The sequence below is a fragment of the Microtus pennsylvanicus genome, chromosome 7 (genome assembly GCF_037038515.1).
Source record: "Microtus pennsylvanicus isolate mMicPen1 chromosome 7, mMicPen1.hap1, whole genome shotgun sequence".
NCBI lineage: Eukaryota > Metazoa > Chordata > Mammalia > Rodentia > Cricetidae > Microtus > Microtus pennsylvanicus.
In genome coordinates this window covers 118,482,207-118,497,795 of record NC_134585.1, presented here as the reverse complement: position 1 = coordinate 118,497,795, position 15,589 = coordinate 118,482,207, and the positions used below count along the sequence as shown (strand labels likewise).

General features: G+C 39.9%; 1 protein-coding gene across 6 annotated transcripts in view; it reads right to left on the bottom strand.

Moving 5' to 3' along the window:
* The window catches only part of Rprd2 (regulation of nuclear pre-mRNA domain containing 2), a 53,303-nt gene that overhangs the window by 20,714 nt on the left and 17,000 nt on the right, over positions 1-15,589 (bottom strand). For 3 of the 6 annotated variants that reach the window (XM_075978148.1, XM_075978143.1, XM_075978145.1), the window contains exons 2-6: positions 8,344-8,473; positions 4,441-4,541; positions 3,492-3,569; positions 2,207-2,259; positions 784-910 (exon numbers count right to left, since the gene is read on the bottom strand). In XM_075978148.1, the coding sequence (XP_075834263.1) occupies positions 784-910; positions 2,207-2,259; positions 3,492-3,569; positions 4,441-4,541; positions 8,344-8,473 (489 nt within the window). The remainder of the gene's footprint in view (positions 1-783; positions 911-2,206; positions 2,260-3,491; positions 3,570-4,440; positions 4,542-8,343; positions 8,474-15,589) is intronic. The other 3 variants (XM_075978149.1, XM_075978144.1, XM_075978147.1) reach the window with 1 other exon arrangement.

Genomic DNA, 15,589 nt, shown 5'->3' with positions numbered 1-15,589 from the left:
AGGTTCAGGCAGGCAGATCTTTTTGAGTTCAAAACTAGCCTGGCATATAGAGTGAAACCCTATAACAAGCAAGTAACTCCCTGTCTCAAAAATGAAAAAACGGGGGCTGGAGAGATGGCTCAGGGGTTAAGAGCACTTGCTGCTCTTGCGAAGGACCTGAATTATTTCTATATTCACACGGTGGCTTACAACCATCCTTAACTCTAGCCCAGGGGATCAATGCCTTCTTTTGGCCTCTGTAGGCACGAGGCACAGATGTGATGCACATATAGACAGTCTGGCAAAATATTGATACATATAAAATAAATAAGTCTTTACCGCCACCCCACCCCCCAAGAAACCCAGGAAACCTCCTCCCCTCAGGGGAATTGATTTATTTATAAGGTTCATACAAATCAAACTGCTACGTCAATGGAACACAATCACTTCTGAAAATTGCTTTACCTGAAGGGGTTGAAGAATCCTCCCCACTCCTCTTTAAATACTCTGTAATGATCCCACCCAGAACTAGGTTTAAAGTTCTTTTTATGAGGCAAACCAGTCCGAAAGGAAGAAAACTTTGAGCTTTTTTTGTTGTTGATATTGCTTTTATGTTGTTATTGTTTTAATAAAACAGGTTTACTCTGTGTAACTCTGGCTGTCCTGGAACTTGCTTGGTAGACCAACCTGGCCTTGAACTCACAAAGATTCAACCACCTCTGCCTCTGGAGTGCTGGAATCAAAGGTGTGCATCACCATTACCTGGTTACTTTGAGCTACTTTATTTAAGGATGTGTTTGTTACCTTTTAAACACTTGAGAGTTTCTGTGCTGCAAACATCCACTCTCATAGTTGACAACTGTTTCTCCTTCAGTTCTATCTGATCTTCTGATCGTTTGTATGTCAACAATTCTTCAATGAGGGCCTGAGACTGAACATAGACCACAATCAATTCTCATTCATAAGATCAAATATTCTCTCCCCTAGATATGTAAGACTAATGACTAAAGAAGCCCTAAGAGGAAAAACAAATTCTTTTACTTTTCCTCAGACAACAGAAATCGATCTTCAACTCCCAGTCAAAAAACATATTCTTTTTTTTTTTTTTTTTGGTTTTTCGAGACAGGGTTTCTCTGTGGCTTTGGAGCCTGTCCTGGAACTAGCTCTGTAGACCAGGCTGGTCTCGAACTCACAGAGATCCGCCTGCCTCTGCCTCCCGAGTGCTGGGATTAAAGGCGTGCGCCACCATCGCCCGGCAAAAAACATATTCTTAATTACATACTTATTTTAAAACTTACTTTTAGTTCTTGAAGACAGTTTTACTATTTAGCCCTTGTTCCACAGATCAGGCTGACCACAAATTTGTCCCTGCCCCCTGAGTGCTAGGATTAGCCTTCACAACTGCAATCAATAAGTTATAAAAACAAAACCAAAAAAAAAAAAACCCAAAAAGCCAAAACTTTTATTTACATTAAAAATGTTGGGCTGTCTATAAGAGCTAGTCCCAGGACAGGAACCAAAAAGCTACGGAGAAATTCTGTCTCGAAAAAAAAAAAAATGTTGGGCTGGAGAGATGTCTCAGAGGTTAAGAGCACTGGCTGCTCTTCCAGGGGTCCTGAGTTCAGTTCCCAGCAACCACATGCTAGCTCACAATCTATAATGAGATTTGGTGCCAGAACACTACATAATAAATACATAAATAAATAACTATTAAGAATGTTTTTATCTTCTAATTTAATTTTCACTCTGTACATATGTGTAGGCGCACAGCACCACGGTGCATGTGGAGAGCAGAGAGTAACTCTTCAAGAGTCAGCTCTCTCCTTTCATAACGTGGATCTCAGTTATTAAACTCAGGCTTGGTGGCTATCTACCCAGTCCCTAATTATTCAAGTTAATTTACAGATATGGGGTTAACATAGAAACAAAAGCCCCTTACACCCTCCCTAAACTTAATTATAGTCCTGTGCTGCTCTAAAAAAATTTTAAGTTTAGTAGCATTAAATTAAAGAAGAAGGCTCCCTGGTAACATACACTAAACACACAGCTTAGCTGGCAACAGATGTTCTACACTGTTGTTTCTTCACTAGGAAAACAGACAGAACTCTAGGTAATCTAATCCTATTCGGATTCCCCATGTACACATGAGCAGAAATAAATATAACTGGGAACTGTGACTTCAATGGTGAATAAATGATCTTTACTATACTTAAATTCTGGAACTTACTCGAAACTCAGCAACTATCTTAGATTTGAGAGCAGCTTTTGGATTCGTGGATGCTGTTGAATGAAAAAAAAAATCAATAAGAATACAACACAAAGACTTAACCAAATCTAGGAAAATCTGAGATGTAGAGTTAAGGGTGTACTCTGCAAACATACAGCAGCCATGCACACATAAATCACAATATAATCCTGCAGCAAAATAATTGGCTATGAAATTTAAATACTCCTAAACATAACCAATAGAAAAATAAACTATTTAGATAAGTCTAACAACTTACCTCCAAAAGACTTGTTAAGTCCCAGAATTAATGATTTGGAGACACTGAGGTAGATACATGAAGCACCTCCCTCTAGTCTCATCAAGTGTAAGAAAATCTCAGTATCTCAATGTAAGAGTGTCCAGGAACAAGACATCCAATTAATCCTGAGCACTGGCTGAAGAAAATTATTTATCAACTTCCATCTGGCTAAGTTTAGATTTTTTTTTTTAGCCGACTTAGTTCATACCAACAAAAGATCTAAATGCATTATCACTGCACTTGAACTTTGGTCAGACTGATGGCTTCCGTTGTTCCTAAGCATGCAATGTATGACCAAAAGGATGACAGAGGACTCCCTTAACCATGATGAGTAAGTATCATATGCTTGATGGAGCAAAACATCCCAACTCTCTTGTTTCACCTCCCACTTCTCCACTGTCCTCCACCTTGTTCCCTCCAAACCTTCCAGTCTCTCGACAGTCCTCCGTTTGCCCACAACAGTCTATAACATGCAGCATTCCTCTCCCTTGATATCATGCTGGGTAAACAGGACAAACACAACAGTAGCTCCAGATAGAGAATGAGTTTCTGGCCAAAATTGGAGGCCCATGTCTAATCTGGTAGAGTGTATCCCCAAATCTGAAGGCTTTCATGGCTCCCAGAGAAATGCTTCTTAATGCCTAGTCTCCTCTTCAGCTTTGTGGTGTAAACCAGCCGCCTCTAACTCCGCACATCTCTGAATGTGGAAATTAGCCTGGTACTATCAAGCTTTTTTTTCTTCTTTCAATCCCCCAACTACTCTTGGATCTTCGCTCAAACCCTTTTTCTGCATTTCCTCTGTTTAACAGTAGCTTTTAAAAGAAGTAACTTCATGCTGCCTTGATTAGTCTGAGACTGGGAACCTCCCAGGCCTAGAAACACAGGCTTGCCCATGGTTTATGCCAGGCACGGTGTCAAACGGTCTACAGTTTCTTCTGCTCCAAAAGGAGGAGGTAATTTTATATTAGTTGAGATTTTGTTCCTTACTTTGTGATTTCTTCCACTGCTTATTCGGTTGTTTGTTCAGATTTTCTTTCAGCTGCTTCTGAGTTTTGAAAGTGGTACCTGGAAAACATTGCAGTTTTTGCAGTCTGGCATTATGGGAAGCTGTTCTGTCTGTCCACTTCAGTGCCAAAGATGTAGCAAGAAAAAGGTAATCCAAGACTGTGTAGTTTCTTTCATTTTTTTCTTTTATTTTTATAAAAACAAAAATAGACAATACCCACCAAATCTAAGAAGCTATTAAATAAATGTAATTTCTACAATTAATGAAATCTCCAGTTCTGAAAGAGAATAAGGCAGAGGCTAAAAATAAGTTTCTTTTGAATAGAATACAAATGTGTATGCAGGATTCAACAGCTTCTTAGAAGGTGTTCTTTTAAAAGCCAATTTCTAGTGAAATGATGATCATGGCAATAATTACCATGAACTTCTATTTGGTGGTTTAATAACATAAATCTTATATATAAGAACTAATATACTTAACACACACATACACACACAAACACACAAAGAATAGATATATAATTATTGCAAAATGAAATCAAATGGAGCTTAGAAACTATACAATTATGTCCACCACCAAACAACTTAAAGATGTGAAACCATGCCCAAACTTCCCCAACAATAAATAGGAGGACAGAACAGTATTTACCAAACATAATCAATGAATAGTAATATTTAATGAAAGCAAACACAGAAAAATAACCAGATGACTATCATCATTTAACATATTTACTGTTTTTAGTCAGCAGAAACAAAGGTCCAACTACCTATCCCAACCAATTTAATTAAGTCCAGATAGTCATATTTTTATGTATTTAATTTTAAACAAATCAGGCCAGATTCCTTTACCAGTTTAGTATTATACAACAGGACTGGACTGTGGATACAGAAGAATTGCAAAGACTGACTTTTAGGAAAAAAAGGCACTTACTTAAAGCTTCTCTCAATGCCACAATCATGTCTTCTGGGTACACATTTCTATCTTCCCAGATTTTAAAGATTCGCTCTATTGACTTAGAGACGGATGGATCCCTAAAAGAAGAGTAAAATATAAAAATACTGAGCTAGAGATGGTTCAGTGGTTAACAGCATTGCCTGCTCTTCCAAAGATCCTGAGTTCAATTCCCAACAAACATATGGTAGCTCACAACCATCCATAATGAGATCTGGTGCACTCTTCTGGCCTGCAGGCATACATACAGGCAGAATACTGTATAAACTAACAAACTAACAAGCCGGGCAGTGATGATGGTGCAGGTACTCTGTGATTTTGAGGACAACCTGGGCTACAGAGTTAAGTACCAGGACAGGCTCCAAAGCTATACAGAGAAACTCTGTCTCAAAAAAACTAATTAATTAGTTAATTAATTAAAATATATAAAAATACTGACATATCCTCAAACTAGAAATCTGTGAATAAAGTTACCAACAATTTAGTATCTAGCAAATTTCTTGTGTTATTTTTTTAGTTTTGTTATTTATTTTATTTTAAAAAAAGAAAACAAACTATCTTTTTCATTTTACATAGCAATCCCAGTTCCCATCCCATCCCCTCCCTTTTCTCCCTTCCCCCATCCACTCCTCAGAGAGGGTAAGGCACATTGCTTTGGGGAAGGTCCTTTTTAATTCTGAGAAAAGATCTACTATTCACTGCACTTTATGTGCTTTGTCTGCATGCACACACATGGGCCACGATATCTCTGAATTAGAGCAACGGATGGTTGTGAGTCCCATGTGGATGCTGGGAACCAAACCTGGGTCCTCTGGAAGGACCAGCAAGTACTCTTTACTGACCCAATCCTCCAGCCTTATGTATACCTTTAAATATTTATTCCTACATTACTTATTGCTAAAGAAAATTACCTTATTCAACACTTTATCAATGACAAAATGAGGCTACAGATATATAGTAAACATTGTGATGCTTGTAAGACACATGTAGTGTGTATACTCACGCAAACACTGGTCAGCCCACACATGTAGTGTGTATACTCACGCAGACATTGGTCAGCCCACACATGTAGTGTGTATACTCACGCAGACACTGGACGGCCCACATGTGTAGTGTGTATAGTCACAGACATTGGTCTGCCCACACGTGTAGTGTATACTCACGCAGACACTGGACTGCCCACACATGTAGTGTGTATACTCACGCAGACAATGGTCTGCCCACACATGTAGTGTGTATACTCACGCAGACACTGGACTGCCCACACATGTAGTGTGTATACTCACGCAGACAATGGTCTGCCCACACATGTAGTGTGTATACTCACGCAGACACTGGTCAGCCCACACATGTAGTGTATACTCACACAGATACTTAAATGGAGAGGGAAAAAATGATATTTATTTATCTTTGTTTTTTTGAGACAGGGTCTCACTCTGTATCCTTGGCTGGCCTGTAATTCAATATGTAGACCAGGCCCTGAACTCAGAGCCATCTCTGCCTCCCAAATGCAAGGATATAAAAGCATATACCACCATGTTTGGTATAAAAAGAAATTTAAGCCAGGCATTGGAAACCCACACCTTTAACCCCAGCACTGGGGGGAAAGGCAGGTGGTTCTCCGTGAATTTGAGGCCAGCTTAGTCCACATAGTGATTCCCAGAACAGTCAGGGCTACACAAAGAAACCCTGCCTTTAAAAAAGCAAAACAAGGGGCTGGAGAGATGGCTCAGTGGTTAAGAGCACTGGCTGCTCTTCCAGAGGTCCTGAGTTTAATTCCCAGCAACCACATGGTGGCTCACAACCATTTGTAATGAGATCTGGTGCCCTCTTCTGGTGTGCGGGTAGACATGGAGGCAGAATGTTGTATACATAAGAAATAAATAAATCTTTAAAAAAAAAAAGCAAAACAAGAAAACAACCTCCCACCAAAAGAAAAAAAATAAAAAATATTTTTTTTAAAGGAAGAGATTGTTCAAAAAAGCAAAAGTCGATGGCATTATCGTGGGGTAGTTTTTATAATCCCGGCATATGGGAAGCTGAGGCAGAAGAATCATCAGTTTGAAGTCATGTTAATTACCGTGAGAAACACACCTTAAAAAAGATATGGCTCAGAGGTTAAGAGCACTGGCTGCTCTTCCAAAGGTCCTGAGTTCAATTCCCAGCAACCACATGGTGGCTCACAAACATCTGTAATGAGATCTGGTGCTCTCTTCTGGCCTGAAGGCAGACATACAGGAAGAACCCTGTATACATAATTAATAAATAAGTCTTAAAAAGAAAAAAAAATAACAAGGGAGAGCAAGGATGATGACTGGGACCCACAGGGTGAAATGAAGAATTAACTCCTGAAAGTTGTCCTCTGACCGCCACATGCACGCTGTGGCATATGTCTACACATGCATAAATACATAAATGTGAAGATAAATCAAAAACAAAACAAACAGTGCTGGAGAGAAGAATAAGTAGTTTAAAGCACTTATTGCTCTTGCAAAGGACCTGGTTTGGTTCTTTTCACCCACATGGAGCTTACAACAGTCTGTAATTCCAGTCTGAGGATCTGGTGACCTCTTCTGGCCTCTACTAGCACTAGCGGTGTGTATGTGTCCACGAGCATGCGCGCACACGTGCACACATAGCATTCATATACACATATAAACTTTAACAAAGCTAAGAACTGAGAGGAAGCAGAGTGACAGAGCACTGGCTTACCAAGTGTCCATACAGAAGGCCCCGACTTCCATCCTTAGCACCAAAACAAAACAGAACACGAAACCCAAAATAATTGTACTAGGATAGAAATACTGGGTTTGTCTTCCTTTTAGAGTTTACTGAAGGGCTGGTGGGATGGCTCAGTGGTTAAGAGCACTGACTGCTCCTCCAGAGAACCCGGGTTCAATTCCCAGCACCCAGATGGCAGCTCGCAGCTGTCTGTAGCTCCAGTTCAAGAAAATCTGACATTGTTATACCAATGTGCATGAAATAAAGTTGTTGTTTTTTAAAAATAAATAAATAAAAATAAATAAAAAAATAAAGTTTACTGAAAAATAAGCATTAATCAACTCCACACTACAACACATGTTCTAAGAAGAGGATTTTCAGCCTGATCACATACCGCCGTACATGCAAGCAAAATATACATACATATATATGCCTATAATATCAGCAACTAGGATGCTGATCTCCAGTTAAAAGCTAGGCTAGAGTATATATGTAGCAAGACTATGCCTTTTAAAACAAAATTTTTATAAAACACTAACTCTGATATTTTCTAGGGGGTTATTAACTGGAACAAACAAATGATACTTCCATTTTCTCTACACACATACACACATTTGTTTTGTTTTGTTTTTAGAGACAGGGTTTTTCTGTGTAACTTTGGCACCTGTCTTGGAACTTGCTCTGTAGACCAGGCTGGCTTTGAATTTATAGAGATCCACCTGCCTCTGCCTCCCGAGAATTAGGATTAAAGGCGTGCAGTGCACCAGCAATACCCGGCTTTCTCCTATTTTTACTCTGAGATTCTTTCATCATTTAAAAAAAAATCTGTAAGTTGAAGAACACTAAAAATTAAATTACAAATGAGTACAGAGAGAGAGATGAAGAATTAGACCCCCCCCCTTTGTTTTGTTTTTTTTTTTTTGCTTTTTTTAGATAAGGTCTCACTGAATAGCCCCAATGGCCTCAAATTCAAGAAATCTGGCTGAATCTGCTCCCCAGATGCTGGGGTTAAAGAAAGTGCCACTACTCCTGGCCATGAACAAAATATTTTATTTGGATCTTGAAATATGCACAATTATTCAAGTTCTTCCTTATAAGTAGGAAAGAAAAGAAAAATTTTAAATTTTCTTAAATCCCAAAGTACAGTAAAGATTTACTCACTTCACTAGAGCAGCTGCTTCGGGAAGCACATCAGCAAATGATTCACGGAATATGATTGCATTTTTCCTCTTACAATTCTGTATGACATCATTGGCAAGATAAAAGAGGTTCAAACGGTGGGGATATGTAGCTGGAGATGAAAGACAATAAAAAAAAGTTTTTATACTTAGTGAAACTTGTTCCAAATATATTGTTTGCAAACAGCTAACTTTTGAAATTACATTTCATTATCTTAAGCTTATGAGTGTTTTGCCTGCTTGTAGGTATATCACAAACCATGCAGTGCCCACGGAGACCAGAAGAGGGATCAAAGCAGTCAGTGCTCCTAACCTCTAAGCATCTCTCCAGCCCCAGTTAACTGTTTTCATATGGACTAATTACATGAATGGACTAACAAATAAACAATTAACTAATGGATTAACTTATCAAATGTACTAAAACCCTAAACCATTTGAGGTTAAATTTCTGCTCAAGGTACTCTTCAAGTAGACCACCTCACTCTGTAGATGTTTGGCACTAAAGGAAAAAAAAATCCTTTAGTGGCTTTAGAGACACTAAGACAAAATTGTTTCTCCAATTATTTGTGAAGACACAAAGAGAGAGAGAGAGAGAGAGAGAGAGAGAGAGAGAGAGAGAGAGAGAGAGAGACACAGAGAGTTGAATAAACTCAACTTGTTACAAAAATACCAAGCACAACACTGAATTCTAATCATATATCAACTGTGTAAATAATGTTTAATAGTATATTCTACACAAATCCCTAAATCAACCAATCTAAACACCACTCACATTAACACCTAAAAGTCCAAGTCTTCCCGTTTACCGGTTATTTTAATTTTTTGAGTGTTCTGGGGATAATTTGACTTCATATATACATAAAGGTTAAGCTTTTCCAAGGCTCAGCGTACCTAAGGTTCACTGTTACATGCTGGGCAATTCCAATTCCAATATTCACATAGATGATCTGTGTTTCTACAGTTCCATGGGTTCTCCAATCTCAAACTCAGTAACTTCTAAGATCTCTCCCATATTGCTTTCTCTTCAGATAATCTCCTACTCCCATTATACTGGTTCACAATTTCATCAGACATCAGTTCATTTTCCAACTCCTTGGTCTCTTTTAGGATTCACTTATTTCTATTATTTCGAGAGTATTTGATAATTATTTAAGTTACTCTTATCAAATCCCTCATTTTCTCTTTCTTCTCTACCTAATTTAGTTTTCTAGAACATGCATTCAAAAAAGTCCAAAATTAGCATTAGTATAAATGAATGCTTTTACTGTACCATTCTTTGCTATTTTTAAAAAATTATATTAGCTGGGTGGCAGTGGGTGGCACACACCTTTAATCCCAGCACTCAGGAGGCAGAGGCAGGCGGATCTCTCTGAGTTCCAGGGCAGCCTGGTCCACAGAGCGAGTTGTGGGATAGGTTCCAAAGCTACACAGAGAAACTGTCTCGAAAACAAACAAAAAAATTAGACTTATTAAGCCAGGCAGTGATGTGCACGCCTTTAATCCCAGCACTTGAGAGGCAGAGACAGGTGAGTTCGAGGCCAACCTGGTCTACAGAGTGAGTTCTAGGGCAGGCTCCAAAGCTACAGAGAAACCCTGTCTTGGGAGAAAAAAATGTTTTTGGCCTGTATGTACGCACATGTACCATACATGTGTACCATCCTCTTCTTTTCTGTTCTCTCTCTCTCTCCCTCCCCCCTTTTTCTTTTGAGACAAGGTATGGTGGTTTGAAAAAGAATGGTCCCTACAGGCTCATATTATTTGAATGCTTAGTCACTAGGGAATAGAAATGTTTGATAGGATTTTTTTCCCCAAATCACTATGGAGAAGTTGAAAGGGCTTAATAATTATAAAAATGAGGGTTATTCATTTTGTTTGAGATAGAGTCTCATATGGTCCAAACAGATATCAATATATTATTTAAAGATGACCTTGAGCTAAACCTCCTGCCTCTCTAATATGAACCTCCCTCACACTGGAATTACAAGTGTGTACCCCCCTGCCCATGAGGAGCTGGGGATCAAATGCAGGGCTTTGTTAAGCACCCTAAGCAAGCACTATCAAATGAACTACATTCCCAACCACTGGATTGCTGATTTTTTTTTTTTTTTTTTTGGTTTTTCGAGACAGGGTTTCTCTGTGGCTTTTGAACCTGTCCTGGAACTAGCTCTGTAGACCAGGCTGGTCTCGAACTCACAGAGATCCACCTGCCTCTGCCTCCCGAGTGCTGGGATTAAAGGCGTGCGCCACCACCGCCCGGCTCGGATTGCTGATTTAAATGTGGCAATATCAAAATAAAGCTGTTAGCCTGGCAGCAGAACAACTGGGCAAATTTTAGCATGATAATATTACTATTTTATGTCTACCCTGGTGAGGGGCAAAACTAAGAGATGGCTCAGCATCTAAGGGCAAGTGCTCCTCTTTAGAAGACCAAGTACACGACTGCTTGTGACTACAACGGATCTCTTATAACCACACTTTGAATAGCGCTGGCACGTGGTGTATACATATTCAGACACTTACACACACACAGTAAATAAATAAGCAAATATTTAAAAAGAAAAAAATATTTAAAAAGAAGTGAGGGCAGGAGAGATGATTCCTTGGTTAAGCGATTGGCTGTTCTTCCAGAGGACCAGAATTAGATTCCCAGCACCCACACAGCAGCTCACACAGGCCAAGGGGATCTGATGCCCTACTCTGGTTTCTGTAGACACTAACATGGTACATAGATAGGCATGCATGCAGGCAAAACATCCAATTAAACAGAAATATGGGCCATAGAGAAATGCTAATAAAGAAATGGAAAAACAAGTATCTTTACAAAGATAAAGAGACAGAACAGCCCATCAAAATCCCAGCAAAATTCTTCAAAGACCTCGAAAATGGTACTCAATTTCATTTGGAAAAGCGAAAAACCCTGGATAGGCAAAACAATCCTGGGCAATAAAAGAACTTCTGGAGGCATCACAATCCCTGACTTCAAACTCTACTACAGAGCTACAGTACTGAAAACAGCCTGGTATTGACATAAGAACAGACAGGAGGACCAATGGAACCGAATAAAAGAACTGAATATCAATCCACACACCTTCGAACACCTGATCTTTGATAAAGAAGCAAAAAATAGCAAATGGAAAAAAGAAAGCATATTTAACAAGTGGTGCTGGCATAACTGGGTATCAACATGTAGAAGAATGAAAATGGACAATGTGCATGCCTGGTGCCCCCAGAGGCCAAAAGAGGGCAATGGAACTAGGGTTAGACAGTTGTGAACTCCTATGTGAGTGTAGGAACTGAACCCAGGTCCTCTGGAAGAGCAGTCAGTACTTTTAACCACTGAGCCACCCCTCCCCGACCCCTGAGAAGGATTTCTCTGTAGCTTTGGAGCCACCATCACCACCACCAGGTCTGGTAATTGTACTCTTAACACCCATACATATCACAAGAATTTATCTTACTATGTTTCAGAGTCTTTTTTTTTTTTTTGAGACAGAGTCTCACTGTGTAGCCCTAGCTGTCCTGGAACTTGCTATGTAAGCTACGCTTTCTTGGAACTCAGAGATCCTCCTTCCTCTGACTTCAGAGTGCTGGGATTAAATACATGAGCCACCATACCAGGCCTCTCAGGATGCTTTTCATTCAAAATATAATCCTCTTGACCTACAATATGTTATACAGTAATTAATCCACCTGAATTTTTTAAAAAATCCACTATTGGAATGGTTGTTGTTATAGTGAATGTCTAAGCCTAGCACTCGGGAGGCAGAGGCAGAGGCCAGCGGATCTAAGTTCGAGGCCAGTCTGGTCTAAAGTGAGTTCCAGGACAGCCAGGGCTACATAGAGAAACCCTCTCTCGAATCCCCCACCCCCAAAACAATCCGCTAAAGATAGGCAGTGGTGACACCTGCCTTCAATCCCAGTGCTCAGAAGGCAGAGGCAGGTGAATTTCTGTGTTTAAGAACAGTCAGGGCTACACAGACAAACCTTGTCTCACAAAAGAAAACACTAAGCACAAATTTAGTGTTAATTTGGATCTATACTCATAATTACTAGCGTATGTGCTCAGCACTGTATTTGCTTGTTTATGCCTTCATCAAAGATGATTTACCTTCCTTCACCCAAAGAAATAGTCTTTAAAAATCATTAGCTGGGGCTGAATAGATAGCTCAGTGGTTAAGGGCACTTGTCGCTTTTGTAAAAGACTGGTTTGGTTCCAAGAACCCACTTGACTGTTAACTCCAGATGCCCAGATTCTGACACCATTTCTGGACTCCTTGAGCATTAGCATATATGCACATGCCCAAGCACATGAACACACATGCTTAAAAAATAAATCGGGGCTTAGTGATTAAGATCATTTAATCTTGCAGAGGGCTGGGTTTCATTCTCAGCACTCACATGGCAGCTCATAATTATAACTCCAGTTCTTGGGGATCTGATCTCCCACTCTGAACTCTGTGATCACAAGGCATACATGCAGTACACAGACATACATGCAGGCAAAACACTCATACACATAAAATTAAATCTTTTGAAAATAAAATAAAATTTAAAAACTATTAAAAAACAAATACCATTATTTCTTAAACTAAAGACCAGGTAGGCCCTCTTGTCCAGCTGTATGACCCTTCCAAACATGGCTCTCCTCATTAATACAATAGGGTACTAATATTAGTTTCTATCTGCTCAAAGTAGTTGTCAAGATTATGTGACACAAAACATCCAGCATCTAGTACATGAGCTAAAAGTATAAACAGTATGTTTCTGAGTACCGTGTGTCTGTGTGTGTGTGTGTGTGTGTGTGTGTGTGTGTGTATAAAATACCCATATATATGGGTATAACTACACAATTCTTCTCAGGCGACCTACGGACGCCAAAGCCATGTAGTTCAAACCTGCTCTCGTTATCTGTTATTTCCAAATTCCCAGCCACCAAAGATGTAGAGAACTCATCTTCTAAATGTTCCTCTAAATTATAACAACATTCAACTGCCAAGTTCTGCTTTCTAAATACTTCTAGGTATTTCTCCTTCTCTTGTTTCTTTCTTTCTTTATTTATTATATGCTGTTTTCTGCCTATATGTGTGTCTGCAGGCCAGAAGAAGGCACCAGATCTCACTATGGATGGTTGCGAGCCACCGTGTAGTTGCTGGGAATTGAACTCAGGACCTCTGGAAGTGCAGTCAGTGCTCTTAACCTCTGGCCATCTCTCCAGCCCCTCTCCTTCTGTTTTTTGTTGTTGTTTTTTTCGAGACAGGGTTTCTCTGTAGCTTTGGAGTCTGTCCTGGAACTAGTTCTTAGAGACCAGGCTGTTCTCAAACTCAAGAGATCCCCCTTCCTCTGCCTCCCGAGTGCTGGGATTAAAGGCGTGCGCCACCACCACCCGGCTCCTTCTCTGTTTTAATTCAAACTTTTTTGGTAAGATTATGTAATAGCCTTCTAAGATTTCTTTCACTTTATGTCACTATGTAGTTCAGGTTGGCCTTGAACTCACTATTATCAGTAACTAATATCAGTTTCAGATACTGCAGTTTGTGGTTCTCTTTTATTTGAGACAGGGATCTATGTAGCCAGGCTGCTCTTAAACTATGTAATCAAGGCTAGCCTTCAACTTCTTATCCTCCTGCCTCCATTGCCAAGTGCTGAGCTACACAGACCAGGGGTACCTCTGGCTTCACAGAATACACTAATGATGGTAGAAAACAGAAGCCGCTTCCCATCCTTCACTGACTCACTGTCTAGCTCAGACTGCCCGTAACTTGGTATGTAGCTTAGGCTGGCTCTGATCTTGCTTTGACTCCCCTGGTGCTGGGACTACAGGTATACACCAAGTTTCATTACTTTCTTGATTTTTTTTTTAAATAATAGAGCTTCACCAAGTAGCCCTAGCCGGCCTCAAACTCAGAAATCCACCTGCCTCTGCCACCACACCAATGTGTGGTAGATAATGTCATCTATCCCTAATCTCACTTTCACTACAAATCCTATCCTTGCCACCCAGCCTGGGAAACTCCCCTAACTCACTCCTCTCTATTGTGATCAGCTTTTCACCTTCAAGGGTGATGGACATGCATCTCTGTGAAGAGCCTCTGCCCAGGATTACAGTGCCCTGGGTTCAATTCCCAGCACCCTCTTCATATCTCACAGAAAAAGGACCTAACGAGAAAGAAGGGAAGATATCATGATTGAGGCAATCTTTCCTAAATTAGCCAAGAGAAATTTTTTTTAAATATTTATTTATTTATTTATTATGTATACAATATTCTGTCTGTGTGTGCCTGCAGGCCAGAAGAGGGCACCAGACCCCATTACAGATGGTTGTGAGCCACCATGTGGTTGCTGGGAATTGAACTCAGGACCTTTGGAAGAGCAGGCAGTGCTCTTAACCACTGAGCCATCTCTCCAGCCAGCCAAGAGAAAAATTAGAAGTTCCGTCTACTTTTTCTCCCCCCCCCCCTTTTTGGAGACACAGGCTCGTATAGGTTGTCCCAATTTACTACAAAGCCAGGAATGACCCTGAATTCTTCTGCCTCCACTTAAATAAAGTTTAGCTATTTTGAAGTGCTGACCAAACAAATGGTTCTGAAAGAACTACTTAAATGTGGCCAAAGATACTGAAATCCAATGCAGCCATGTACAGTACACATAGTAACTACAAAGGTGCTTCAGGCAAAGACTAAAGTCAGATGCAAAGCCTACAACAGCTAATGACTAATCTTAAATGTAATTCTTTTTTAAATTATTTTTATTTTCTGTGTATGGGTGTTTTACATGCATGTATATATGTGTGTGTATGTATGTATGTATGTATGTGTTACATGTGTGTGTATGGTGCTCAAGGCCAGAAGAGGGTGTGAGATTCCCAGAACTGAAGTTACAGAGAGTTCTGAGGCCATGTGGATGGTGGGTCCTCTGAAGGAACATCACGGGCTCTTAACTGCTGAGCCATCACTCCAGTCCCAGCAGATAATGTATTTTGCAATGATAGTCTATGTTTGCTGCTATATTTTTACAAACTCGGGTTTTTATTAGATGGCCTAGAATATGATCACTGATGATATATTAAATTCAGGGATTTGGCACTGCATACCTGTCATCTCAGCACTGGCTGATGCAGATCAGGGGGATCATTGTGAGTTCAAAACTAGCCTGTATAAATAGTGAGTTCTAAGTTAGTTGAGACCCTTTCTCAACACAAAAACCAAACAAAGCTTTAGGACGGCCTTGGC